This window comes from Paroedura picta, chromosome 7 (assembly GCF_049243985.1).
Source record: "Paroedura picta isolate Pp20150507F chromosome 7, Ppicta_v3.0, whole genome shotgun sequence".
NCBI lineage: Eukaryota > Metazoa > Chordata > Lepidosauria > Squamata > Gekkonidae > Paroedura > Paroedura picta.
Genome location: NC_135375.1, coordinates 20,753,312 through 20,779,200, shown reverse-complemented (window position 1 = coordinate 20,779,200; position 25,889 = coordinate 20,753,312). Strand labels below are relative to the sequence as shown.

Here is a 25,889-nt window from a genome sequence, read left to right as displayed (position 1 = left end):
TTCTGCGGCTTCAGGTAAGTCCGGGCCGTCCCTACCGGAAAGAGTCTCCCTTCCTCTCCCCTTAACAGACACTTTGTGAGGTAGGTGGGGCTGAGAGAGCTCTGACGGGACTGCTCGGTCAGAACAGCACTAACAGGATTGTGTTGAGCCCAAGGTCACGCAGCCAGCTGCATGTGGAGGAGGAGTGGGGAATCAAACCTGGCTCACCAGGTTAGAAGCTGCCACTCTTCACCATGACACCAAGGAACCGATCACTTTAGTCTGGAGATTAGCAGGAGATATCCAGGACCCACCTCGAGGCTGGCAACCATTCCCTCAAATGGCGTTGCTCATGTGGATCAAGTTCTATAAGCCAATTTCTTTCTATATGTCTGTTTATACTCTAACTTTATAAGTGCACAGTGTAAGTCTGACATTTCCCTTGTACCAGCATTGCTTGTAAAGATGGGATCAGACCGAACGGCTGTCAAAGGCAGATAATGGAGCTAAATTCACCAATATCTTGGATAGACTTGGATCCACTGAAGTCTTGAATAAAACTGCTAGAAGTATAAGCAAGCCAGTAGAGCAAGATGTTTCCTGTTTCATAGCCTTTCAAAACGCTCAAGACAACATTACACAAATACATACGCCAGATGGTTGTGAGAACGTCAAACACTGACGGATGGATGCTCAGAGCTGTCACCCAATTAAAAGAAATCTTAAACTGCCTTATGGTATGAGTTAGTCAAGAGCCTCTTGTGGTACAGAGTGGTAAAGCAGCAGACATGCTGTTTGAAGCTCTGCCCATGAGGCTGGGAGTTCAATCCCAGCAGCCGGCTCAAGGTTGACTCAGCCTTCCATCCTTCTGAGGTCGGTCAAATGAGTACCCAGCTTGCTGGGGGGTAAACGGTAATGACTGGGGAAGGCACTGGCAAACCACTCCGTATTGAGTCTGCCATGAAAACGCTAGAGGGCTTCACCCCAAGGGTCAGACATGACCCGGTGCTTGCACAGGGGATACCTTTACCTTTTATGAGTTAGTCAGTTAGTTGACTGCATACAGCTGCATATGAGTTTTTTTCCTAAGGCATTACTTATCTTAAAATACGAACGTGGCTTCTGAAAACAACTGTATTATTGTTATTGTTATTGTATTTGGGTTTCTAGCCCACCACTCCCAAAGGCTCGTGACGGGCTACAACATATATAAAAACCACAATAAAATACCTAAATAAAATTCCCCTAAAACCAGAACTATTCCATAATTACAAAATAATTTCCAAGATATCCAGAAGCGGCGGACTAAATATAATTAACCCGCCCACCATCCACCAAGGGGGGCAAAGGGGGGTTGACCATTAATCCACCTGAGAGTAACCCAGGGGGTTACTGTATTAAAAAGAACTAGCATTTAAGCATTTGTGTGTTGATTAACAGGGAATACCACTGTACCTTTAATTTCAAAAGTTTTTCTTTCGTTTCTTGATTTTTTTTTAACAAGCCGATTTATTGAGACAGCAATCCTAAGCACTCTACTGGGAATCCTATTTAGGCTCACCCCGACTTAAGTGTTGGTAGAACCTGCAACATGAATCAATTAATTGCCTAACAGTGCTCTCCTACACAGTTAAATCACTTTAAGCCTATTGAAATCAAAAGGCTGAGACTGGTCTTAACTCTCCCTAGGATCTCACTATGAAGACTGCAAGAGAAATGCATTTCATTCATCAAGGCCCCAGAACCAGACCAGAATCACTGAACCGGCAAATTCATGAAAAAAACCCTGGATAGGTGTTTTTAAATCTGTGGAAAAATTACAACATGTCTAACTTATTGCAGGAAGGAAAGAGAGACAATTTCATATGGCGCATACATACACAGCTGGTTCCAATCCTATTACCATTTTGATTAGTAATTCTCCCATGTAACCCATAAATTGCCTACAATGCATTAATATTTAAGCCGCAGTATGAACTGTCAAACTGCAATGGATTTTTGCTGTAATGTGATAGGACGATAAACTGCCAAAGATTAACTATGTACAGAGGAAAAAATGCAAGATCGGAGCTTATGGGCACAACTCTGCTTCTGTAGGTTGGCTGTATTAACACCTCTGCTCTTTCAGACTAATTGATCCGCTCTTCCATTTAACACTGCTGTGAAATTAAATATACAGTATTTTCTGGTGTATAAGACTACTTTTCCCCCCTGAAAAACATGCCTCCAAGTGGGGCGGTCGTCCTATATGCCGGGTGCACTTCAGTTGGGATATACATAGCTGCCCATAGTGGCCCAAAGTACTGTAATGTAATGCAACAAACTCCATATTTTAAGTGGAAATGTTGGGGGGGTCGTCTTATAGGCCCAATCGTCTTATACGCCCGCAAATATGGTACTTAGGCTGATTCCACTACGCAGCATACAGTTCTGTCATTTCTAAATAGGAGAAATCAGGGAGGGTTGCTTATGCAACCATGAGATCATCATTGAACATTTAATATTTTGAATCAAAGAGGCTGAGACTTGGGCAGCATGCCTGATCAGAAGGCCTTCATTGTGGTTAAGAATAAATGCCTGCACCTCTGTGCTTTCCACCAGATTACTCAACAGAACGAAGAGACAGGTGGCATTTTGGGGGGGGGGGGGGACAACCTGCGGAACCAGGTAACAAGTGGTCCCTAGATATTGCAAATTAAAGAAGGTAAGAAGGTTGTCATTTGGAGGAGGGCAGGATGCTGTTCCCATTGGCTGCAGAGCAAAGGACACGCAGTAACGGGTTTAAACTACAAGTACAACGATATAGGCTAGATATCAGGAAAAAAATGTTTCACAGTCAGAGTAGTTCAGCGGTGGAATAGGCTGCCTAAGGAGGTGGTGAGCTCCCCCTCACTGGCAGTCTTCAAGCAAAGGTTAGATGCACACTTTTCTTGGATGCTTTAGGATGCTTTGGGCTGATCCTGCGTTGAGCAGGGGGTTGGACTAGATGGCCTGTGTGGCCCCTTCCAACTCTATGATTCTGTGATTCTATGATTCCATGACTAGAGAGGGATAGTTGGGTAAAGGTTGAAATGCAGGGTGAGAAGTCTGAGAGCAGTGGTGGCATTTATATCTCTCAAAATGCTCTACAGCAGGGGTAGTCAACCTGTGGTCCTCCAGATGTTCATGGACCACAATTTCCACGAGCCCCTGCCAGCAAACACTGGCAGGGGCTCATGGGAATTGCAGTCCACGAACATCTGGAGAACCACAGGTTGACTACCCCTGCTATAACACATTCCCTGGTACAGAGCAGGCTTTCTCAAAGCCTGAAGAATGTTTCAGGGGTTTCTTAACCGTAAAAATGTTGAGAAAGGCTGGTAGTCTTAATCGAAGATTATTAAGAAAGTCTTAATAGAATCATAGAATCATAGAGTTGGAAGGGGCCACACAGGCCATCTAGTCCAACCCCCTGCTCAATGCAGCCTCAGCCCAAAGCATCCTAAAGCATCCAAGAAAAGTGTGTATCCAACCTTTGCTTGAAGACTGCCAGTGAGGGGGAATTCAGCAGCCTATTAAACTCCATTATGTTTCAGGACTCTAAATAGCCAATTCCAAAATGAACCATAAGCATATAGATATTCTTCTTTCAGCAGCAATATACCTTTAGGCCTAATCTCCTTCCGGAAGGTTAAGATCAGACATAATTTCCACACTAACTTACCTACGCATTCCAGTGTGTTTAACTGTTAAAGATCTCCCTTTCATATCAAACCAGGGTGAGGATTGCTGGTCTCCTAACTCCTAGCTCCGCATCTCTGCAAATACCATTTCAATGAGAACAAATGACATAAGTTCAGTTACGTTATCAGGGACCATACCAAGCTGTGTCGCGACTTCTGCTCTGCCAAAGCTCTAAAATTCTTGGATATGGGTTGGTTCTTTTGATGAGAGATGAGGGGCGGCAGATGCGGGATTAGCAAATGTATTTATATTCCTTGCACACTGACATTTAGGTTCTAGGAACCCTGCATGCCAGCCCCTAGGCTAGGGCTCACACTGCTTGTATGGGTAACAATCTCCCTTTGCTGCTATTATCCCCTTCCTAACAATGACGCCCTCTTGTATAGGACACATATCTCATGATGGCATGCATGTTGGCTATTTGTGTTTGTTGCTAGATAGGATTCCATCTTGATCCCCCCATCAGTTTGATGTCACAGCCACAGATGAGAGCCCTGAGTTTTCAGTGGTCGTGAGATTGTAGGTCAATGGGTCAGCTCTGTGCATATGTGTGTGTCGTTAAGTCAGAGCTGATTGATGGTGACCCCTGGTGGGGTTTTTAAGGCAAGAGGTCTTCAGAGGCGATTGGCCATTCCCTACTTCCCCATTACAAGCCTGGTTTTCCTGGGTGGTCCTCCCATCCTAATGGTGACTCTGACTCTGCTTCATAGATCTGATTGACATCAGGCTAGCCTGGGTTGTGCGGATCAGGGTACATCAAATTCAACCTTCAAAATGAATTGGGGTGGCCCATTCTCCCTACCCTTTCATGGATTATGGGAAAGGTTAGACCAAGCGCACATGACCCAGAAGAAGTGATGAGACAAATGGAACTGAGCACATTGTGTGTGAAGCATCCTAGAGCAGGGGTAGTCAACCTGTGGTCCTCCAGATGTTCATGGACTACAATTCCCATGAGTCCGTTGGAAGGGGCTCATGGGAATTCTAGTCCATGAACATCTGGAGGACCACAGGTTGACTACCCCCTGTCCTAGAGCACAAGTTATACTGTAGAAGAACAATGCTTTCAGCTGTGAGACAGAAGGAAAAGGTACAATACATAGCAAGCTTGATGAAACCTTTCTTTTGAGCTGGCAACCGCAAGCTGTTATTGGGACTGGATCCCACATTAGCATCCTTCATGCAAAACAGTCCTTGTATGAGGATCAGCACTAAAACTACTCCTTGTCTGATTGCACTAAGCAAAAGCGATTTTATCCTTAAGAACTTTCCCAGGGGTATAGCACAAGCTATTTCTTCTGATTAGGTCTCAAAACCAAATTAAATGAATTCATGTGAACTGTTGTTATGAATTCATGTGAAAACACACATCATGCGCAAGTGTGATAATACTGACCTTCCTTCACTTCATCTTTTCCAGGGCTAGGCAAACGGTGGCCCTCCAGATGTCCATGGACTACAATTCCCATGAGCCCCTGCCAGCATGGACATCTGGAGGGCCACAGTTTGCCTAGCCCTGATCTTTACCTATCTTCTTTCTGGCTGAGCAGCCCCCTTTCCCCTTTCGTTTTCTCTCTGGCTGTCCCACTCACCATACATCTAAATATATTTAGATATGAGATACTGACCCAGCCTTGGGAACTGAGGGGAGAGCCTTGTTTTGAAAACCGTGCTTGAGAGACCGGTGGCAGTTACAAACTGTTGCATTTAATTTTAAGGGGAGATGGTCAGATGGGAATCAGGTGTAGGACTTCTAGACAAGAGGAATGAGGTAACTTTGCCTACAAATAAATGGCAGGTAATTTGTCAGAGGGCCTCTTGTGGCGCAGAGTGGTAAGGCAGCCGTCTGAAAGCTTTGCCCATGAGGCTGGGAGTTCAATCCCAGCAGCCGGCTCAAGGTTGACTCAGCCTTCCATCCTTCCGAGGTCAGTAAAATGAGTACCCAGCTTGCTGGGGGGTAAATGGTAATGACTGGGGAAGGCACTGGCAAACCACCCCGTATTGAGTCTGCCATGAAAACACTTTACCTTTACCTTTAATTTGTCAGAAACAAGTAACTGTTTCTGTTATTCAAACAGAAACAGTTAGTAAAGGCAGGCACATGGCTGAGGCCAAATGAGCTTGCTTGGGGCCAGGGATCCACAGTCGGTTGGTGATGGCTGAGCATAGTGCACTTTGGGGGATATACGCAGAGAGGCTATGTGGGATCCAACTTGTAAACCAAAAGAGGACATTATGGTGAAAAGCTTTGCCTTTTCTACTCCTGCCTTCAGCCAAGGGACCTGCTGCTATTCATCCATGTCACCTATTCTTCTTGCTGATTCACACCCTTTGCCCCTGCCAAAGGGACAGGCTCTGGCTGCAACTCCAGTTCCGAAAACACATTCCAGTGCACAAAAATGCAATGATGCACTGGCCAGGATTTAAGTGAAAAGCCAGATTTTAAAAACAAAACAAAGATAGGCCAGCTCTGTTAATACTGCGATCTATAATCAATTGATCCAGTTGGGGGATTACCTATATCAGGGGTAGTCAAACCTGTGGTCCTCCAGATCAGGGGTAGTCTGGAGGATCTTCCAGATCAGGGGTAGTCAACCTGTGGCCCTCCAGATGTCCATGGACCACAGGTTGACTACCCCTACTCCAGATGTTCATGGCCTACAATTCCCACGAGCCCCTGCCAGCATTTGCTGGCAGGGGCTCATGGGAATTGTAGTCCATGAACATCTGGAGGACCACAGGTTGACTACCCCTGACCTATATGAACCTTAGTTCTGCCTTAGTTCCCTGTTCTTAGCAGTGCCTATCTCTCACAAAGACATCTACTGTGCTCTTCATGGAAATCAATAAACAACTTTTGGATTTCTTTTCAAGAGATGCCTCAGTTTGTTTTGCACATCCCTTGGGGCTGCATTTAGGTTCGTGACATACCCTCTTTGTCACATGTGATGTCATCAATTGCTAGACAGTTCAACCTTCATCAAGGGAAAGAAATCACGTAATCCGTTCCTTTGTGTGTGCTTGAATTAATGCATTCAAGGGGGAAAAAAGAACACGCATGCTTCTCTTGATCAAATGTTCTAGAAATCTGTCTCATGGATATATTAGACAGGGCATGTCGAGTTAAGTTATTTCACTCTTAGCCTAGGCCTTTGTTTAACAACCAGCCTACTGTGGAGGGCCCTGGAACCTGAGAAGAGGTCCTAAAAGGGCAGTGGCCAAAACAAGGTTGAGAACGGCTGGTGTAGAGCATCAGACCACGATCCGGGAAAGCCAGGTTCAAATCACTGCTCTGCCATGGCTGCCTGCTGGGTGACCTTGGGCCTCACAGAATTAATATGAGGCTGAAATGGAAGGTGGGAGAGGGACAAGCAGCACCTCAGGCTCCTTACAGAAAAGGGCAAGATAAAACATACAAAACAGATATTAGGTGAAATACAGGAATAGAAAGCCAGATTTCATAATCGTATCAGATACATTAAACAGAGATTATTTGCAAGCAAGCACTCACCCTCCTTAAAATACAGTGAATGGATGACTTTTACAGCTTCGTTGAATTTAAGATTCCCACACACACAATCTCCTCTAGCTCTCTCACACACATACAGACATCTAACACAAGTATTCATTAACAAATCCTCATAAATATGACTGAAAAAGGAAACAAAAGAATTTAAAAGGCACTGGCATTTTCAAAATGTCACTCAAAAAGCACTCAACAATCCAACTTAAAGGTTTACATACAGTTCAATCAACGAACAGCCACATAAAATTGCTTAAAAAAAAACCCTTTGTCCTTAATTTTATGGCCGCTATGTTCCTTTGGAGAAAGCAATTTGTATGATTTGTGAATGTCCACTACCAATGTTATTTTTGCTCATGGGGTTTTCTGCATTCCTTAATGTTTTTTTTAAAAACTTATATTGTCGTGAATGACAACTGGAGACCTGCAATCTTAAGTAAATCTCAAGCCAACGAACTCTGAAGAGTTGTGAGCACTTAAAACAGTCGGTGAAATAAAACTGAGGGCAGGAGAAAGAGAAACTAACTTAAAGCTGCCAGCAAAGAATGTGTGTCAAGATTTAGAGGACAACCACAAACCAAAAGAATTCCTGGGTGTTTAGGAGCTGCTTCAACTGCTGTCTTGACAGAGTGGCTCGAATGTTCAGCGTAAGGAAACACCTCTTTCTCTGGTTCCCCAAAAGAATTCCCTGGTTAAAGGACACTCGCAAGAGAATAAGCAAGAAATAGCCTCCCTCTGAAGATTGTCATTACCTAACGAGTCCTGCACCTAATGCTTGGCATCAAGCATTGTTCACACTCGCATTAAAATGAATGGTTATAATTACTTGGTACAGTTGAAAGTAACCGTTGCGCTACTATGAATGTCCCGGCAACGTCCCGCAGGGGAACAAGGAATCGGAAACAGGTGGTGGACTGGACCTGTACCACCTCAGAGTCCAGATGATTAATGCTCCTGCCACACAAATGCCTGTAAATTAAATATCAGCACGGAAAAGAGAAAGGCTCTCTCTGTGAATTTGCTGTTAAGTCACAGCTGACTTATGGCAGCCCCTTATGGTTTTCAAGGAAAGAGATGTTCTGATTTGGTTTTCTACCGCCTGCTTCTTTGGAGGTCTCCTATCCAAATGCTACTCTGGGCTGACCGTGCTTGGCTTCCAAGATTGAGCTAGCTTGGGCTATCCAGGTCAGGGCTAAGAAAGCCTTCAGCCCAAGCCCAAGCTAATGACTGCCAGGATGATTAGTTATTTGCTTATTTAAAAATGTGGAGGGAAATTTAAAATTAAGACTCCACCATTGTACCATTAAGGAGAATATTCTATTCCAGGGGTAGTCAACCTGTGGCCCTCCAGATGTTCATGAACTACAATTCCCACAAGCCCCTGCCAGCAAACACTGGCAGGGGCTCATGGAAATTGTAGTCCATGAACATCTGGAGGACCACAGGTTGACTACCCCTGCTCTATTCTATTACTTGAAGAGGCTTAACAGTCTTCCCCCCCACCTCATTCTGTTTTGCATGCAGGCCAAACATGAAGAAGTTACAGCCCAAAACATTAGCTAGAATTTTGCAGGACTGTCTTTGAAACATGATCCGATACATTTCCTTTTGCCCACGCCCTCCCTCAACCTGGATCGCCCGGACTAGCCCGATTCCATTAGCGCTGAGAAGCTGAGTAGGGTAAGTTCTGGTTAGTACATGGATAGGAGACTACCAAGGAAGTCCAGGGTTGCTGTAGAGAGGCAGGAAACAGCAAGAACCCCGTTGTTCATCGAGTCAGCTGCGACTCAATGGCACTTTCCACTAACATGCCCATAAACTTGTGTATCACCCGCCCTAACCCATGCCTTTGCTCACATCAGCCAGAAGAAATGAAAGCCAGGGCCAGGAGCCTATGTTGTGCAGCCTTCATCAGCTTTTTTGCCATTGAGAAACCCCTGAAACATTGTTCAGAGTTCGAGAAATCCCAGAAGTGGTACGACTGTACAGAATATGGCTGGGAAGCATAACTGTGTAGACGCCTACCCGGGGATCCTCCCCTTCCCACCCCCTCCATGCCCATCACTGGCCATTTTGAGAAGGGAAGGTGAGTTGACATGATCATCCATAGACATATCACCTGATTAATGTTTAACAAATGTTAAACATATACTAAAAATCAATCAACTCGCACCCATTCAGGAAATCCTTTCAGGGCCGTCAAGAAATCCCAGAGTTAAATGAAACCCTGGCTGAGAATGCCTGATACAGTAAGAAGAGATCCTGCATCTAAATTCTTAAAGGTCATGTTCTATCATCCTATTTTGCATCAGGGCCTCTCCTACAGGGCCACTGAATTCTACATGGAGGGGTTTTGCAGTCCTGACAATAAAAAAGAAGCGTAGCTCACACATTGCCTCCTTTTCCCCCTTTAATAATTTGTCTCTTCAGCCTCGATTTGGTAGCTTGTGATCCAGCCCTACACTTTATCACACACTTTACCCACTACAAATCTCACAAAATATTTTATTCATTATTTATACTTATTTTCTGCCCCAACTTCTGAGACTCGGGGCAGATTACATCACAATAAAAGCACACTTAAAAATAAATATACAGATAAAATATTAAAAATTAGGTTTTTAAAAGTAGCCTGCAAATACCATATCTGCATTTATCTTACAGCCGCTAGGTGGCTCCCCTTGCTATAATTTCCAAAAGAAATTTGAGAGCAGAGCTTCCTGAGCCAGATTACAAAACGAAACAAAAACCAGGTTCAACAAACACAGCAGTTTCAAAACAAGCATCAAAACCAGTAAAAAGAACTCCTACAAAACTATTTTACAGCTGCAGCACTAAAACATCCCAAACGTCTGGGAAGAACTGCCAATGCAGCTCCTTGCTTTTCAAAGACGTGAGATCAATAATTGCATCAGGGAGGATACCAAACAACTTTTTCAACAATTAAATCAGAGCCCAGTAGCACCTTTAAGGCCAACAAAGATTCATTCAAGGCGTGAGCTTTCGAGTGCAGGCTCTCTTCCTCAGTCACTGAACCTAATGCTTCCGAAGGCTTAGCTCTAAGGACTACTCCTCAGCCTCTCTGTAATGAAGTCAAGGTCTGAAACATTTCCTCCTCATGCTGCTTAAGTGGCTGAAAACATCAGGAGCTATTTGTAAGTGCAAGTCCTGTTCCTGCATGCCCAGCAGAACAAGTTGCCGGGTTCCAGTCCATGCTTCTCAGGACAGCTGAGGCATCTTCCGATGCCTCACCGACATGTATAACAATAATCACGTTGACATACATGGAATGTTGCCAGTTTTCAAAGGGAACAAATATATTTCTAAGCGCTGCATCCTCCATCCACCTTGGGTGTTCACCAATGTTTTGTAGTCTGCATTGTCTGCTTTTGCTGCTGGTAAGATCCCATCCATCCATTCTGTTGGATGAGTCTCTAAAGCAGCGGTAGTCAAACGGCGGTCCTCCAGATGTCCATGGACTACAATTCCCATGAGCCCCTGCCAGTGTTCGCCGGCAGGGGATCATGGGAAATGTAGTCCATTGACATCTGGAGGGCCGCAGTTTGACTACCCCTGCTCTAAAGAATTCTGCAATGCTTTTTAAGGGACAAAATGAGGCTGCAGCAAAGGGGTGAATGCTTCGCTTGATGACCCCTGGCTAGTCAAGGCTATCCAGGCATCTCAGATGCATGCACAGAGAGCCAAATCCATGCAGCCCTCAAATTAGATGAGACTGGAAAAGCTCCGTGCAGCACTTCCTGTGCAGCTCGGCAAAGATGCTGAAGTTTATATGCAACACTGGGATTGCCATACCCATGCAAGGTACATTTCCGGCAGCTTGTCAAGGCAGTTCCAATTTGCTTGAAGCCCAGTTCAAGTTAATTGTGATGTGCGGTGAAATTCTTGCAACTAAAGCAGCAAATTTTATGCTGGGGAAGAGTTTAAGACACTGAGAACCTTCAAAAGAATAACCCTCTTACCTCATCTTCATCCTCCATGTTTTCTTCTTCTTCCTCCTCCTCCTCCTCTTCCTCCTCATTGCCCTTGTACCCAGGAGGAAGGGGTGGCCCAATGAGATCATCGTCCTCGGTTTCTTCTCCTGGTCCTTGAGGCGGTAGAGGTGGCCCAATTAATTCTTCATCTGAACTGACTTCACTTGCACTACTCTCCGAGTCCCTGCAAAGGATTACACAACGTGGAACGACACCTAGTGGTTTTAAGTAGCTACCCAACAAACTGAGCTCATTGTTGGCCCAGTCATTCCTCTAGAACTTGCTCAGGTCCAATTCCTGGCATCTGTCGTTTACATGATTGGGTAGGAAGTGATCAGGTAGGCAGTTCAAAGGTAAGTAGGAAGTGATGTGAAACATCTCCACCTGGGACCCTGGAGACCTGCTGCTGACAATACTGAGCAGACCAATAGGTTAGGCTCAGTACAAGGGGGGGGGGTGTCCATGTCTCTCTGTGTGGGGATGCAAAATGAGGACTAAACATGCTGTTTAAGAGATTCAGTGATCTGAGTGCAGGATGGCTAAGGGTACTGCTTGTCAGATCCATGACAGATTTTGAACTGCTGCCGCTCGTGGACTGGATCTACCAGTAATAGACTGTGCCATCAGTGTGTTCATGGTCACAGTAAGGATACAGAGTGAAAGGACAGGAAATGATGCTGGAGTAACACCAAAGGCCTCACCATGGTGGTTACAGAGCATATACAGAAAGAAAAAGTCAGTCTGTTGGCAAATCAGAGAAAAAGGTCTCCTCTGGCATATCCTCAGGAAATTTCTTACAATACATGCTGGCCCATCCCTTACTGCTTATTTATCTTCTTCCACAGGCGTGGAGAGGGCAAGTGAGGGTAAAGAGAAGAAGAAAAGTAGCCATCAGTCAATCACCCTCAACTACAGAGCGACTGAGTTTGCAGCAGCAACAGCTGTTACTCCTCCTCACCAACACTACTGTCTTGCCCTTCATCATAAGGGAACGGAGGCAGCAAGGAGGAAACGTAAGTACAGCAAAGAGAAGGCCTGGTCTTTTGTTCCCCATTTTTCACTACTCAAAGAAGTCTCAAAGGGGCTTACAATTGCCTACCTTCCTCTCCCCAATGACGTAGGTAAGGATAAGAGAGCTCTGAGAGAACTGTGAGTGGCCCAAGGTCACCCAGCTGGCTGCATGTGGAGGAATGGGGAATCAAACCTGGCGCTCCAAATTAGAGACCGCTGCTCTTAACCAGCACACCATGCTGGCAGGAGGCTCTCGTGGGGCGTGGGGCCATGCAAGCACTCAACTATGTCAAACAGCAAACATCAGTGCTAAGCCCAAAGAAGTGAAGCCACACCCACCCAAAACTAACACAGGAGCAGCCTGCAAAAAGCAGGCTGCACCAATATGACGTGGACACCTAACCTACCTGGCCTACACAATTCAATTCCTATTAATCCACCCATCCCACTCACAATTTACAAAGAGCCTCTTAAGACCTCTGGCTTCTGTTCATGCTGCATTGGCACAAGCTCACTTTTGTGGCAAGTTTAAGCATCAGCATGTAAACAGATGTAAAAAACATCCTGCTTTTAACTACCTGAACAGTCTTAATGTGGCTTACAACTGTCTACCCTCCCTCTCCCCACAACAGACACCCCGAGAGGTACATGAGGCTGAGAGAGCTATGACTGGCCCAAGGTCACTCAGATGACTGCATGGGGAGGAGGAGTGGGGAATTGAACCCGGCTCTCCAGGTTAACCACTACACCATGCTGGTTCATGCCGTACAAGAGTTCCCCTCCAAACACATGGAACTACATTCCCAATTGGTGGAGGGCCCAAGGTGGGATTCCATCTGGCAAGCAATGAAGGCTGGAAACTGTTTTAAAATTAGCTAAGTGAGATCTTGACTGAACTTCTTAGCTTTCTCTGTTTCAAGTATTGCATCTGGGTGTGACCATAAACGTGAGCCAAAAACATTCTTGGTTCCACAGCTTGCAGTTTCTGAGCCTAAAGTTGGCTGGACCAGGAGATTTAGAAGGTATTTTTAATATATTGCATTTCATATGTTGTATCTTGCAAGCTGCTTTGAATTCCCCCTGGGGAGAGATGTAGAGTGAAAATACTAAACTATACACATATCTACTTACCCAGAAGATATTCTTGTAATTGTATGTGAAGGGGCAGTTGCCCGATTGACCCCTTCACACTGGATTCCAAGTTCTTTTTCTTTCTGAGCTGCCTCTTTCTCACGCTCTTCTGAAGAAACAGAAAAAAAAATCCAGATGTGTACACAAAATCAGAAATCTGACAAATAAAAACCTTTATGTTTTACACAAATAACACTGATGTATGCCCAGATTTTCTTCTGCTGTAAATTTAGTTTTTGCCACCTTGCTTTGCTTCACAGCAAAAAAAAAAAAAAAAACATTTAAAAAATCCTTTAATATATCTTTTGCAGAAACAGAGCACCGTCAATTAACTAGATTGAAGTCCAATTTTTTTAGAACAGCTTCCAAAAGTAACGCAACAGAAAATGTTGGTGGGTCTTCAATTTTGTGGAAGAGATTAAAAAGCTCCACATCCTTTTCCTTGAGATAATCAACGATCCTCTAGACCGGCAGTCCCTGGCAAAAAATGCAAAGGTTTATTAAGCCCACCCATGAACCACCATTCATGGATGACATTTGGCACGGTGAGTCAAGCAGTTTAGGCCCTAAGATAGGGCTAGCTTGAGCCATCCAGGTCAGGAGCCTGAACAAACCTCAAAGCAATTAAGAAGCAAAAAATCTTCCAAGCCTCTATACGGAAAAGCCTCTCACCCAGAGCCTTCCTACTTCTTTCCACAGCTGTTCTTCGAGTTTGTTCAAACATTGCGTTGAAGTCAAATGTTCGAGCTTTCTTTCCTAGGTAATAAGAAATAAAGTCAACTGCAATGAAAATTAATAATCCCAGAACAATTTACTAGGAGACAATCCAGTTTGAAAACTAAGTGCCTTACAATGATAAGCAATAAATGGACACAACACCTTATTCATGCAAAACAAATTCATCCCAGCATTTATCAGACATGACAGCTGATAACAAATATAATGCTGGCCTGGACAAAGCTTGACCTGGACAAAGCTTGACCTGTACCAGAAAAGCTACCTCTCATTTCAAGAAGACTGTTTAATTCCATTCAGTCTTCTAGTGTAGGACCCAAGACAAAGATCCTTTGAATTCAGCTCCTGCTCAGCAGAAAAGCTGCTTTTCATGTTGACACAGTCTTGGTTCACATGAGTTTTCCTCTCTAGTTTTAAAAAATCCTAGGGGCTTGAAGTCTGACACAGAGCTCTAACCTGAATACCATGCTGCTCAAGACCAACTAATGCACTGATTCCCTAATGGTTATTAATGCTATTATTATCCACTTTTCAGTTAAATTATACCCACAGACAGCTTACAGTTAGTGCATCATATGTTTTAACTAAAGCCTTTGAATAAATGATAATGCAGAAAATTTCTTTATTCAAAAAAAGATGTATCTTTAGTTTCTTAAGGCGCCTTCCTCCAACTTTAGTTCTTCCACTGAAGGAGTCGTCTCAAATTAAAGAACAAGTTCAAACTTCGCTCAGCAGAACGTTGGGATACAGGCCAACCTGAGTGTGTTTAGGCCTGTCAATTTAGTCTCCACATTCCCAGGCCACAAGGAGATTCTTCTCTACTCACCAAAACCTGAGAAGCCCATTGTAGCAGCCAGTTCTGGATCAGGTCCCACCACCAGATCAGCATCTATAAGGAAGAAAGAAAAGTCCATTTCAAAGTGTGTCAACTGATCATAAATCCTAAAATCCCAAATGCTATGCGAAATGATTTATTGAAGGATCCTAGAGTTAACACTTTGGCTCAGGCCGCAAAACAGCGCACTATAGTTCCCTGAATTCAACTCAGGTTTGTTTATTCATACGGTCCCGGGCCAGAACACAAGTACTGTAAAAATTAAATTGAGGCAACATAATAAAACATGTATATCATGTTCTAAAATTCAAAAGTATTGCCTGTCATGAATTCAGTTCTGTTTCCACAACGGCTTGGAAGCAGTCGGTTTTGAAAGCAGCTCTTCCGACAAGCTGATCTACTATGCAAGATAAGCAGAAGTTTCCAAAAGGAATCTTATCCGAATGCAAATTGTGACTAGCCCCCCAAATGAGACATAAAGAGGGGGAATCAGCAACGCATGCAAGCTCGTGAATTCCCCAATGCATGAAACCCCCGCAGCTGCCACTCACCGCCGTCCGACCCCGGCTGCTCCATCCTGACAATCCTACGCTCTTTCCCACACCTGGTAGTCCTGGCAGGAAGGGCCGGAAATGAGCCGGCGGCTGCGTCAGAGGAAAGCGTTTCCCGTCGCTGATGGAGAAAGGGCGACCTCTGGTGGCCGGAGGAGCGCAATCCCCGAAGGGTGCCTCATAGTCCCCCGGTGAATTTTAAAAGTGGAAAGTAGCCTCCTTGAAGTAGCCGAGGTTTTCTTCCATGTAAGGCAGGGGTAGTCAACCAGTGGTCCTCCAGATGTCCATGGACTACAATTCCCATGAGCCCCTGCCAGCATTTGCTTTATAATTAGTTGCACAGGATTTATAAGACAGAACTCTTCTGCCAGGTTGAGGCTGAAACACCTTGAACTGCTGACCTCCTTGCTGGAAACCTCAGCTAGTGGCCTCGCAACCCCCCCTCCCCTTGCTTTCTCCCATAAGTTTGAAAGAACTGGGCAATGGTTTTGATTCTGGTTTCATTTATTAATGAATAAAATTAATTCATTTTAATTCCTAAATTATATTGTATTGTTGTTGTTGTTATATATATTTACATTGTTGCAAGCTGCCCTGAGTCTCTGGAGAGAGGGTGGCAAATAATAAACGTAACAATAAAAGATATGTAGAATGCTCATCTATATTTTAAAAACACACACACACACACGTCCTGCAAATGGTGAACCAGCACATCCTGCGGAGCTAGTTTTCTGCATGTGTGGAGTTCTACCCGCAGCAACCTCCCAAACCGGCCTTTCCCTGCCCACATTTTACTAAATTCAGTTTAAATTGCAGAGTTGCAAAGGAACAGATTACAGGCTGGGTTATCAGAAACTGCCACTTGTCCCCCCCCCCTCCATTTTTTTAGAGGGGGGGGGCTGTTCTTTTGTCCCGAGTTTTCTACAAGCCGGACTGAAAACTGTATTCAAAGTTTCTACCGCCCGCCCCTCCAGAGCCGAGAAGAGGTAGAGCAAGTGGAACAGGCACGCGGACTGAAACGTCTGGTTGCAAAACGACACACACGCCCTCCATTATCCGGCGTTCTGAGTGGCGCCGTTCTATCTCGACGACGGCCCTTCGCGGCGAGGTCGACGCCGTGCCGGAAGTGTTCTCTCGGGCTGCTGTAGGGGTGGCCGAGGGCGCGCGGAGGACGCCGGGATTTGGCGCGTTGGGGCGGCTGCCCGGCGAGGCCTGCTTGGGAGTTTCGTGAGGAGGAGGAGGCGGCGGGTGGTGGTGGTGACCATGCCGGTGGCCCTCAGCCCCACGGCCGCCCCGGGCTTGCAGGAGGCGCTGGAGAACGCGGGCCGCATCATCGACCGGCAGATCCAGGAGGACCGATGCTACCCGGACCTCTCCGAGCTGCTGGCCGTGCCGGCGCCCGGTGGGTGAGCCGCTCGCGGCCCCTTCTCCCCCAGCCCCGTTCATGCTCCGCATAGGCTCCCTCGGGGCGCGTAATCCGTGCCTCCGCACAACAACCCCGCGAGGTAGGCAGGTAGGGTAGGAGAGACGACCAAGCTCAGCGAGCTCCGGGGCTGGCTCCTGGCCGAACGATGCCCTCCGACAAGTAGCGGGTTGCAAGCGCTGGGTGGGGAAAGACCTGCAGATTTTGGGGGTGGGTGGGATATGGGGCAGGGAGGGATCCCAGCGGCGTCTAATGCTACGGAGTCCCCCCTCCAAAGCAGCCCTTTGCTCCCGGGGAACTGAAATATTTAGTAAGGTTGCCAGCTCTGGGTAGGGAAAGACCTGGAGACTTTGGGGGTGGAGCCAGGGGTGGGCGGGAGATGGGGCAGGGGGATGTCACAGGTGGGTAATGCTGCGGAATCCCTCCTCCAAAGTAGCCCTTTTCTCTATGGGGATTGATTATAATTCCAGGGGGAAATTATTCAGAGGCAGGAGTGATAACCGCAGCCCAAAAACAGTACTGAGAATACAGATGCAGGTGTGCTAACCAGAGGTACAATGCATTATCAGAAACATGTACCATGCAATAATCAGTATACAGAAATGAAGGTCCAGTATAAAGAATCAGTGTAGACAAATGCCCTTTGAATGTAGAATGCTGTTTAAATATGAATTCATGTCAGGCTCCATGGCTCTGCATTTAAAGTGTCGCATTTTATAATCTCACCCTTGAGCAAGGCTCAAATCCAGTAGAATCTACAGGATGTCTGCTTGGCTCTCCTTTGGCTAATTGAAAAAGATTTGAAACAGACTGAATTGCTTGGGAGGTCTGTCAAGCCACAGAGCCAAATGTGGATTTAATGCAACGCTTCACTTAAACACATAGCCAAACATGGATGCATATTTAAACAGCATTATATTGTCAAAAGTGCTACAGTGTATTTGTCCACATTGATTCCTTATACGGGACCTTTCATGGGACTTCACTTTTGTAAATTGATTATTGTTGAGCTCACGTTTCTGATAATGTCTTGTACTTCTGATTACCATGCCTGAAGCTGTATGCCCTCAGCTGGGGTACTAGTTCAGACTTTGGAGGCCCTGGTTCACATGTGCAGTTTTTAGACACATGTTTTTCATCGTACTTTGGATTTACTGGAATTGGTCTATGTGTGCTAAGCACGACTGTTTCACATAGGTAGCTGTTTTAGTCTGTAGTAGTAGAACAAAGTTCAAATCCAGTAGCCCCTTAAGACCAATACAATTCTCCAGATAGTTGATGAATTGAACTTTGATTTGTGAAAGTTTATACCTTGGAAAATTTTGTTGGTCTTTGAGGTTTTACTGGACTTGAGCTTTTTTTTTCTCCTGATCACTGTGTAAAACGAAATAGTGGACAGAAGCTATATGAAGAACATAGCTTTTATTTGCACATTCCAGTAGTCAAAGCTGTCTAGAAAGCTGGCTAGTAATAGTCAAACCACCTCTGGCTTACACTTAATAGTTCAGTAAGAGAGCAGACCTTGAGAAGCAGGTCTTAACTACCAAGCTTGATAGTGATACCTAACACTCCCATAATGCTGTCTATGTCTGCACCTTCAGAGATGAGGTGGGAGATGACTAGAGGTAGGGTATTGTCTATGGTGGCACCTCACCTTTGAAGTGCCTCCCTCCTTAAAGCTCACCTGGCAAATATCAGTGCAGAGCTGATATCTAAAAATACGTATATGGGCCAGATTATGCATTGTTGTTGTTGTTATGTGCGAAGTCGTGTCCGACCCATCGCGACCCCATGGACAATGATCCTCCAGGCCTTCCTGTCCTCTACCATTCCCCGGAGTCCATTTAAGTTTGCACCTACTGCTTCAGTGACTCCATCCAGCCACCTCATTCTCTGTCGTCCCCTTCTTCTTTTGCCCTCGATCGCTCCCAGCATTAGGCTCTTCTCCAGGGAGTCCTTCCTTCTCATGAGGTGGCCAAAGTATTTGAGTTTCATCTTCAGGATCTGGCCTTCTAAGGAGCAGGCAGGGCTGACCTCCTCTAGGACTGACCGGTTTGTTCGCCTTGCAGTCCAAGGGACTCGCAAGAGTCTTCTCCAGCACCAGAGTTCAAAAGCCTCAATTCTTTGACGCTCGGCCTTCCTTATGGTCCAACTTCCGCAGCCATACATTGCAACTGGGAAGACCATAAATGATTAAATGATCAGATTATTTGTAAATTAAACGGTTGATTTTCAAAAGTTACATCCCTAATCGGAGGCTGTTGTTTTTTGAAGGTGGCCAAGCAAGTGTGTCCCTGCAGCTTCTTTCAGCTGTTGAGATCCTATGGGAGCCCCCCCTCCCCTCCCGCCCTTCCTACCTGGGGATTCAAAAATGAAAACCACTACCACTCTCTTGTAAAACCCTGTTCCCTCTAATTTGTCCATCTTACTGTGGAGCAGTTCACACTGAGCAAAAAAACCTACTGTAATCTTAAAATGTATACCTCCAGATTGCTGCTGAATAGGATTTCTTTGTGGCTGCTCTTGTGCACAGCATAGGGGGAACACTGCTTGTGAAGATAAGTACTAGCCAGTGGGTATATTATGAGAGAATGGAAATTCTTTTGGGATTAAAATAAAGGTTTGTGGTCAAAATATCCAAACATCTTTCCCCGTTCATTTTAATTATATCACTTTTCCACTTATTACAGGCAGTCCCACCGTTTCCGGAATGTCAGACATGGATTATCCATTACAAGGACCGGGTTTACTTTCCATTCCCAATCTTCCAGAGATCAGCTCAATTCGAAGAGTTCCTCTACCACCTGAACTGGTTGAGCAATTTGGACGTATCCTATCCTAATAGTAACAATTCTAGTGAGAAGCCTGTGCATTTTTACAGGTGGGTGGCAGGGGTGGGGGGAGAGCTTCAAGCCTTTTAGCCACACCCAGTATTCTTCCCCCCCCCCGGCCCTCCCTCCATCCTTTGAGTTTCAGGGAGCAATCTTAAGCAAGTCTTCTTGAATGTGAAGGTATTTAAAATGCAAGCCTGCCACTTACTAACTTCATTCGTATAATTTTTCTCCCCGCAAAACCCTCTTATTAAACACCGTTAATTATATTCAATGAGGCTTACTGCCAGGAAAATATTTTTAAGTTTGCAACCCTAGTCTCTTTCATTTCTCATGGGACAAGGAATCTCTGTCGCATTCTTCTGCTGGGTTCCTGTGCCACTGATGTTGTCTCGAGCTCTCTCATGCACCGCTGCCACTGCTGTTAGCATATCCTCTCTCCATGTTGCGAAAAGAGCAATGGAAATGGGGCTGTGTCTCCAGAGTGGTTGCTTCCATTCTACCTACACTATATAATCCCCTTTTTCTCAGTATGAATGATGTATAAGTTGCATGTCCTTTGACTGAACATTTGGACTCGATTTGTATTCATAAGCTTTTTTCAATACTTTTCACCCACTTAAACTGTTATGAAATAAGGATGATTCAGGTGTGTAGCCATGTTGGTCAGAAGCAACAGGACAAAATTTGAGTCCGGTGGCATTTTAAAGACCAACAAAGTGTATTTCTGGGAGTATGCTTTTGAGTATCTAGTGGAGTATCTCTCCGCTAATATTATATACAAATAATATTTTTAAAATTATAGTCCAGGGTTGCACATTCTAGTCCTGAAAATTATAACTCTTCTGACTTTTCTGAAAAGATACCAGTAGAAGTAAATGATCTGAATGTTTCATAAAGGTTCAGAAATGAGAAAGGAAAGTGAAAAAGAATCAATTTATTAAGTTCTCAGATTTCTTGGCCACAGGCATTCATGCGGTTTGTTAGTTACCCATGAGCATCCATTATTGATGCCAGCATGAAATGCTAGTTACAAATAAAGGCTCTTGGGCTTTTAACAACTTGAATTTCTTGCTTTCCTTTAGGATGTATTTGCTGATAAAGATATACTTTTAACTCCTTTGTACAGTTTACTTTCAACAACCTGTCAATCTAACAAGGAATGAAAGAGCTGATACAGACATTGTTTTATGTTTGTATCTATAATATATAATTTATGACTTGTACACTTTGCTCACCTTTAGACTAAGAGCATTTTTCCCTTAAGTCTTAGCTTTTCAGATATGCAGTGCAATTGTATGATGGGCGTGTTTCCTGAAATCAGCAGGGCATGGCTGACTATTGACAGTGACATCTTTATGTGGAACTATGAAGACGGGTATGTAGAGGATAGAGTCCTAGAAATAAATATTTGTACATGGTGTCACACATTAAATTATTGTATAGAATCATAGAGTTGGAAGGGGCCATACAGGCCATCTAGTCCAACCCCCTGCTCTACGCAGGATCAGCCCAAAGTATCCTAAAACATCCAAGAAAAGTGTGTATCCAATCTTTGCCTGAAGACTGCCAGTGAGGGGGAGCTCACCACCTCCTTAGGCAGCCTATTCCACTGCTGAACCACTCTGACTGTGAAAAATCTTTTCCTGATATCTAGCCTATATCGTTGTACTTGAAGTTTAAACCCATTACTGCATGTCCTCTCCTCTGCAGCCAACAGAAACAGCATCCTGCCCTCCTCCAAGTGGCAACCTTTCAAATACTTAAAGAGGGCTATCATGTCCCCTCTCAACCTCCTTTTCTCCAGGCTGAACATTCCCAAGTCCCTCAACCTATCTTCATAGGGCTTGGTCCCTATGTTAAGAATGTGGTTGGGGTATAATTTAGCACATTCCAGATCAGACGTACTGAGAAATGATTGCACCATTAAATATTTCCTTCTTAAATTAATTTTTTCAATTGCTCTTTTACAGAGGAGATCTTGCTTATTTTGATGGTCTCAGTGAAACTATCCTTGCTGTCGGTCTTGTAAAACCAAAAGCAGGTAATGGACTTGTGTAACAAAATTCATCTTGTCCATCTTACTGGATATTTGTGTGCACTTTTGAAATAAATATTCAAAATAAATAAGTATTCTTGCAAGTTGAGCCTTCTGGCATACCTTAATGTTTTGTAAATCAGTATTGTCATGTTCTTGAGGTTGCTAAAACTAGATCAGAATAAGAAATTTAGTGGTTACAGAGCTGGAAGTATTATTTTATAGATTTCTTTGGTTGGTAGCTCTGTATATTTGAGAAAATTTGGGTATAAACAACCAGCTCTTCATTTTCTTAATTATGATGAATTTTGAGACCATTTATTTGAGGACTTTATGATTTTTTGTTGTGAGGATCTTTTGTGTGTGTGTATTTTGACATTGCTGGTTTCTTTATTCACAGGAATCTTTCAGCCACATATAAGGCACTTGCTGGTTTTGGCAACTCCTGTGGATATTGTCATTCTAGGGCTCAGCTATGCAACCTTGCAACCAGGTAATTCAAATTCATTTCAAAACACAACTTATGTGGAGGCTTTGTTTTGGAAATTAACTCTGAGCCATTGCTGGTTGCTGTCAGTGGGAATTGTAAAATGTAGAGTAGGATGTTTTTGCTTAATTTGGGCCATTTCCTGCTGCACATTTCAGGTTGAAAGAACAGCTGAAAATACACTGAGGTGGAATAAAGCTTAAACATTTGTTATCTGTGACCTCTCTTGCACTCATTTCTTGGAATGATTTTACTTGCGGTATCCATGTCTCTAAACAAGCAAAACCACAATATATAATTTCCTTTATGTAATCAGGTTCTGGAGCTCTCAATGACAGCATGTCCGGTGGAATGCAGCTTCTCCCAGATCCACTATACTCACTCCCCACTGATAATACATACTTGCTGACTATAACCTCAACAGAAAATGGGCGTATTTTTTTGGCTGGCAAAGATGGCTGCTTGTATGAAGTTGCTTATCAGGCAAGTGAAGTCTGCTAGAGAGGCATTTTTTTCTTTCTCTTCTGGTCAGCCGTGTGGAGGGATAGGGGTTGTTTGTATTTTGCTGCTTTTACTTCTATATCACTGCTGGTTTGTTGGAAAGAGAACGCTAAGAAATACTAGCCTACCATCTTAACCAGCCTAGGAAACATTCCTAAGGTGCAAACCTGCTTTGCAAAAACTAGATTTGACTCAGTGAATTCAGTGAAAGTTGTTGATGATGGTTGTATGCTACAGTCCTTAAAGTATAAGCCACATATAGTAACAAAAACTGGTTTGTAGTTGTGGGGATGACCTTGGCAAAAACTGCGCTTCTGATTATCTTTCTCCCTTTTATGTGCCGTGGTTTGTTTTTGTCTGGATCATGAACTCTAGTTCATTCTCCTCCATCCAAAATATAGTTTAATCCTAGTTTTATGTGAGTGAAGGAGGTGGAAGAACAGTGTGCAGAAGTCCAAAGATCATGCAGGCTCAATACTACCACAAGGCATGTTTTCTCTTTTTGTATGAATCATGCCAATGTTACAGGTTTTCTGTTACACATAGGAAATGTAGCTGATGTGTCATTGAATTCCATTATGTTGCTTGCATAGCTTTATTCTTAAATCCTTAAAACAATGGAAACACTTAATACTTAACTGGGTGTATTGAATAGAATGTAAAGTTATTTTTGCAGACGCTAGAATCCTGTGTCAAGTATTTATGTGGCTGTACATATTTAGCAGTTCACATCCAATGGGATAGGAGTTACAAAATTATGAATAATCTAGGCTTCACTTGCAGGAATGACTAAGCATCTAAGCCCTGTTTTCTAGCAGTGATATGGTGTACGGTATGGTAAAGTCCCATAATAAAGGTGCCTCTACCTACCAGTAAAAGCCTGGACATGTGCACACTTTCTTTTTTTACAAGTTCAAAATGATTTGGGCTCCCAATCAGCCACTTCTGTTTTCTATTCTCTATTTCTTATTTTTTTAGGCAGAGGCAGGCTGGTTCAGCCAGCGTTGCAGGAAGATTAATCATTCAAAAGGTGCTCTTTCTTTCCTTGTTCCATCTTTGCTTCAGTTCACTTTTTCGGAAGATGGTAAGTGAAGGAAAATATATAGAGCCAGAACACTTAGCAGTAACATTTAGGAATGGGCATGAAATGAACCATAAACAAATTTTGCCTTGTTTGTGATTCATGAACCAAAGTTCGTGACGGGTCAACCAACACAGACTTTTACAACAGTTTGTGGTGGTTCATGTATAGAACAGAAAACAGGTTTAAAGAGACTCAGTCCCTTTAAACCTTTTGCTTTCTGTTCTCTGCAAACCCCACAAGAAAGCTGAGTAGTAGGGAGCAGGCGGCTGCCTGTGGCTCTGCTGGTTTTGGGGCTTTCTGCAAACCCTGTTTAAAGGGATTGTGATCCCTTTCAATGGGGTTTGCAGGGCCATAAACCATGGTTCAATTTGCAAACAAACCTGGTTTGAATCAGTTTGTTGTTCAGTTTGTGGTTCAGCCATGAATCACATTTGTGCTCATCCCTAATACTGGAGTTAGTGAATAAAGGTTGCAGGTGCCACTTCCTTTCTGCAAATCTAGATCAGTAGTACTCTGTCTGCAACTGAGATCCACATTTGTTGTTAACAGCAACCAAAACAAGAAAATGACTGTCGTATGTCCTTTGCAGCGCCCCACATAATGTGTGCACACATACCATATAATGATCACTGCTAAACATGTAACTTTAACCTTTTTATTTACCAAATTACTTTTGAACACATAACATTGTCTCCCCACCACTGCTCTTGAACCTTCGCCATCCCTTGTATTTCTGGAGTGAGGGGAATGGCTCCTTCTTTTCCTTCAGAATGAGGGATGTCAGGTTGGACAAGAGAGTGGGACTGCTAATGTGCCTAGAGGATGGCCAGCTGGCTGTGGAGAAAGGAGAAAAAAAACAGTACCACTCCCACTGTGGCCAGTTTACTTTTTTCTTGCACAGCCGTAGTGGTGATTTTGCTCTCCCTTCTCTTCAGGAAGCTTGCTCTTCTCCCAGTGGTTTCCCCAGTGATGGGATGAGATTGGGGGAGCTGCAGAAAAGGAGGAGGGAGTGTTAGAGAGGACAGGCCCATCCCTGACAGAAAGAATGTTTGCAGCTCACATCTCAGTCCCTCCAGCAGTGACTCTTTCAAGGAGGAAACCAACTGCCAGTAACTAGTGTCTGTTTTTCTGGAACGTGGAAAGGGTGCCATATTGATGACAACCAAGTGTGTTATGCAAAATGATTCAAAAGGTTCATAGGTGGCCTGTCAGAAAAGCCATATGCGGCTCCTGAAACCACTGAGTTTCACTGAATTATTATATGCATAAAATCCAAACCTTGTTTTCTTTCAAATTCTTAAGCCATCCACCTGTAAACATTTTATTGCCAAATGGTTTTACATTTACATTAAATGTGGTGTTAAATTAATCCACTTTAGAAATAAATATATTTTGCTGAACAAGAATATTGAAATGGTATGCAGGCAAAAGGAGAGAACGTTGGATAGCAGTTGGGTTTTAATAGCGCCGATCAAATTCCCAGTTTGCATTTATAACCCTTCTAAATGAGCTGTCCCATATGCTAATAGGCTTTAAACAAAACATTATTTTGTTTCAACTGCTCAATTTGTAGATCCCATCGTTCAGATTGCCATTGACAACTCCCGAAATATCTTATACACGAGATCTGAAAAAGGTGTGATACAGGTAGGTCCTTTGATACAGTGTTCTGACTCCCTTATATGCACATGCAAGTTTCACAGTGCTCCCCTCCCATCTGAACTTTCTGCAGGCTTGTCTCTTTCTCAAATTATCCTTCTGCTTTCAGTAGCCAGATTTCCTAATTACTTATTTGTAAATCTAGGTAAAATTACTGTAGTTTACCCTCAAAACGACTGTGGGTCTCTATTGTTTAGTGTCCGGGATCTTCATGTCATCTTATACCTAGTTTCCTCTGGGCTCCCTTGTGTGTTTCTGTCTAGTGAGCTATTTTCCTTGGAATATAATGTGAATCAAGGTTGACTCAGCCTTCCATCCTTCCGAGGTCGGTAAAATGAGTACCCAGTTTGCTGGGGGGTAAAACGGTAATGACTGGGGAAGGCACT

At 44.0% G+C, this 25,889-nt stretch overlaps 2 protein-coding genes across 2 annotated transcripts in view; one reads left to right on the top strand and one right to left on the bottom strand.

Annotated features, from left to right (window-relative positions):
* WDR70 (WD repeat domain 70) overlaps window positions 1–15,625 on the bottom strand; it is a 112,527-nt gene extending 96,902 nt beyond the window's left edge. Inside the window, exons 1-5 of the mRNA XM_077347002.1 lie at window positions 15,481–15,625; window positions 14,921–14,983; window positions 14,032–14,115; window positions 13,360–13,468; window positions 11,206–11,401 (exon numbers count right to left, since the gene is read on the bottom strand). Of these exons, the coding sequence (XP_077203117.1) occupies window positions 11,206–11,401; window positions 13,360–13,468; window positions 14,032–14,115; window positions 14,921–14,983; window positions 15,481–15,505 (477 nt within the window). The 5' untranslated portion in view covers window positions 15,506–15,625. The remainder of the gene's footprint in view (window positions 1–11,205; window positions 11,402–13,359; window positions 13,469–14,031; window positions 14,116–14,920; window positions 14,984–15,480) is intronic.
* A 1,020-nt stretch (window positions 15,626–16,645) lies between these two features.
* NUP155 (nucleoporin 155) overlaps window positions 16,646–25,889 on the top strand; it is a 36,615-nt gene continuing 27,371 nt past the window's right edge. Inside the window, exons 1-8 of the mRNA XM_077347001.1 lie at window positions 16,646–16,882; window positions 19,594–19,731; window positions 21,016–21,112; window positions 21,708–21,778; window positions 22,173–22,265; window positions 22,576–22,746; window positions 23,743–23,844; window positions 25,418–25,491. Coding sequence (XP_077203116.1) covers window positions 16,744–16,882; window positions 19,594–19,731; window positions 21,016–21,112; window positions 21,708–21,778; window positions 22,173–22,265; window positions 22,576–22,746; window positions 23,743–23,844; window positions 25,418–25,491 — 885 coding nt within the window. The 5' untranslated portion in view covers window positions 16,646–16,743. The remainder of the gene's footprint in view (window positions 16,883–19,593; window positions 19,732–21,015; window positions 21,113–21,707; window positions 21,779–22,172; window positions 22,266–22,575; window positions 22,747–23,742; window positions 23,845–25,417; window positions 25,492–25,889) is intronic.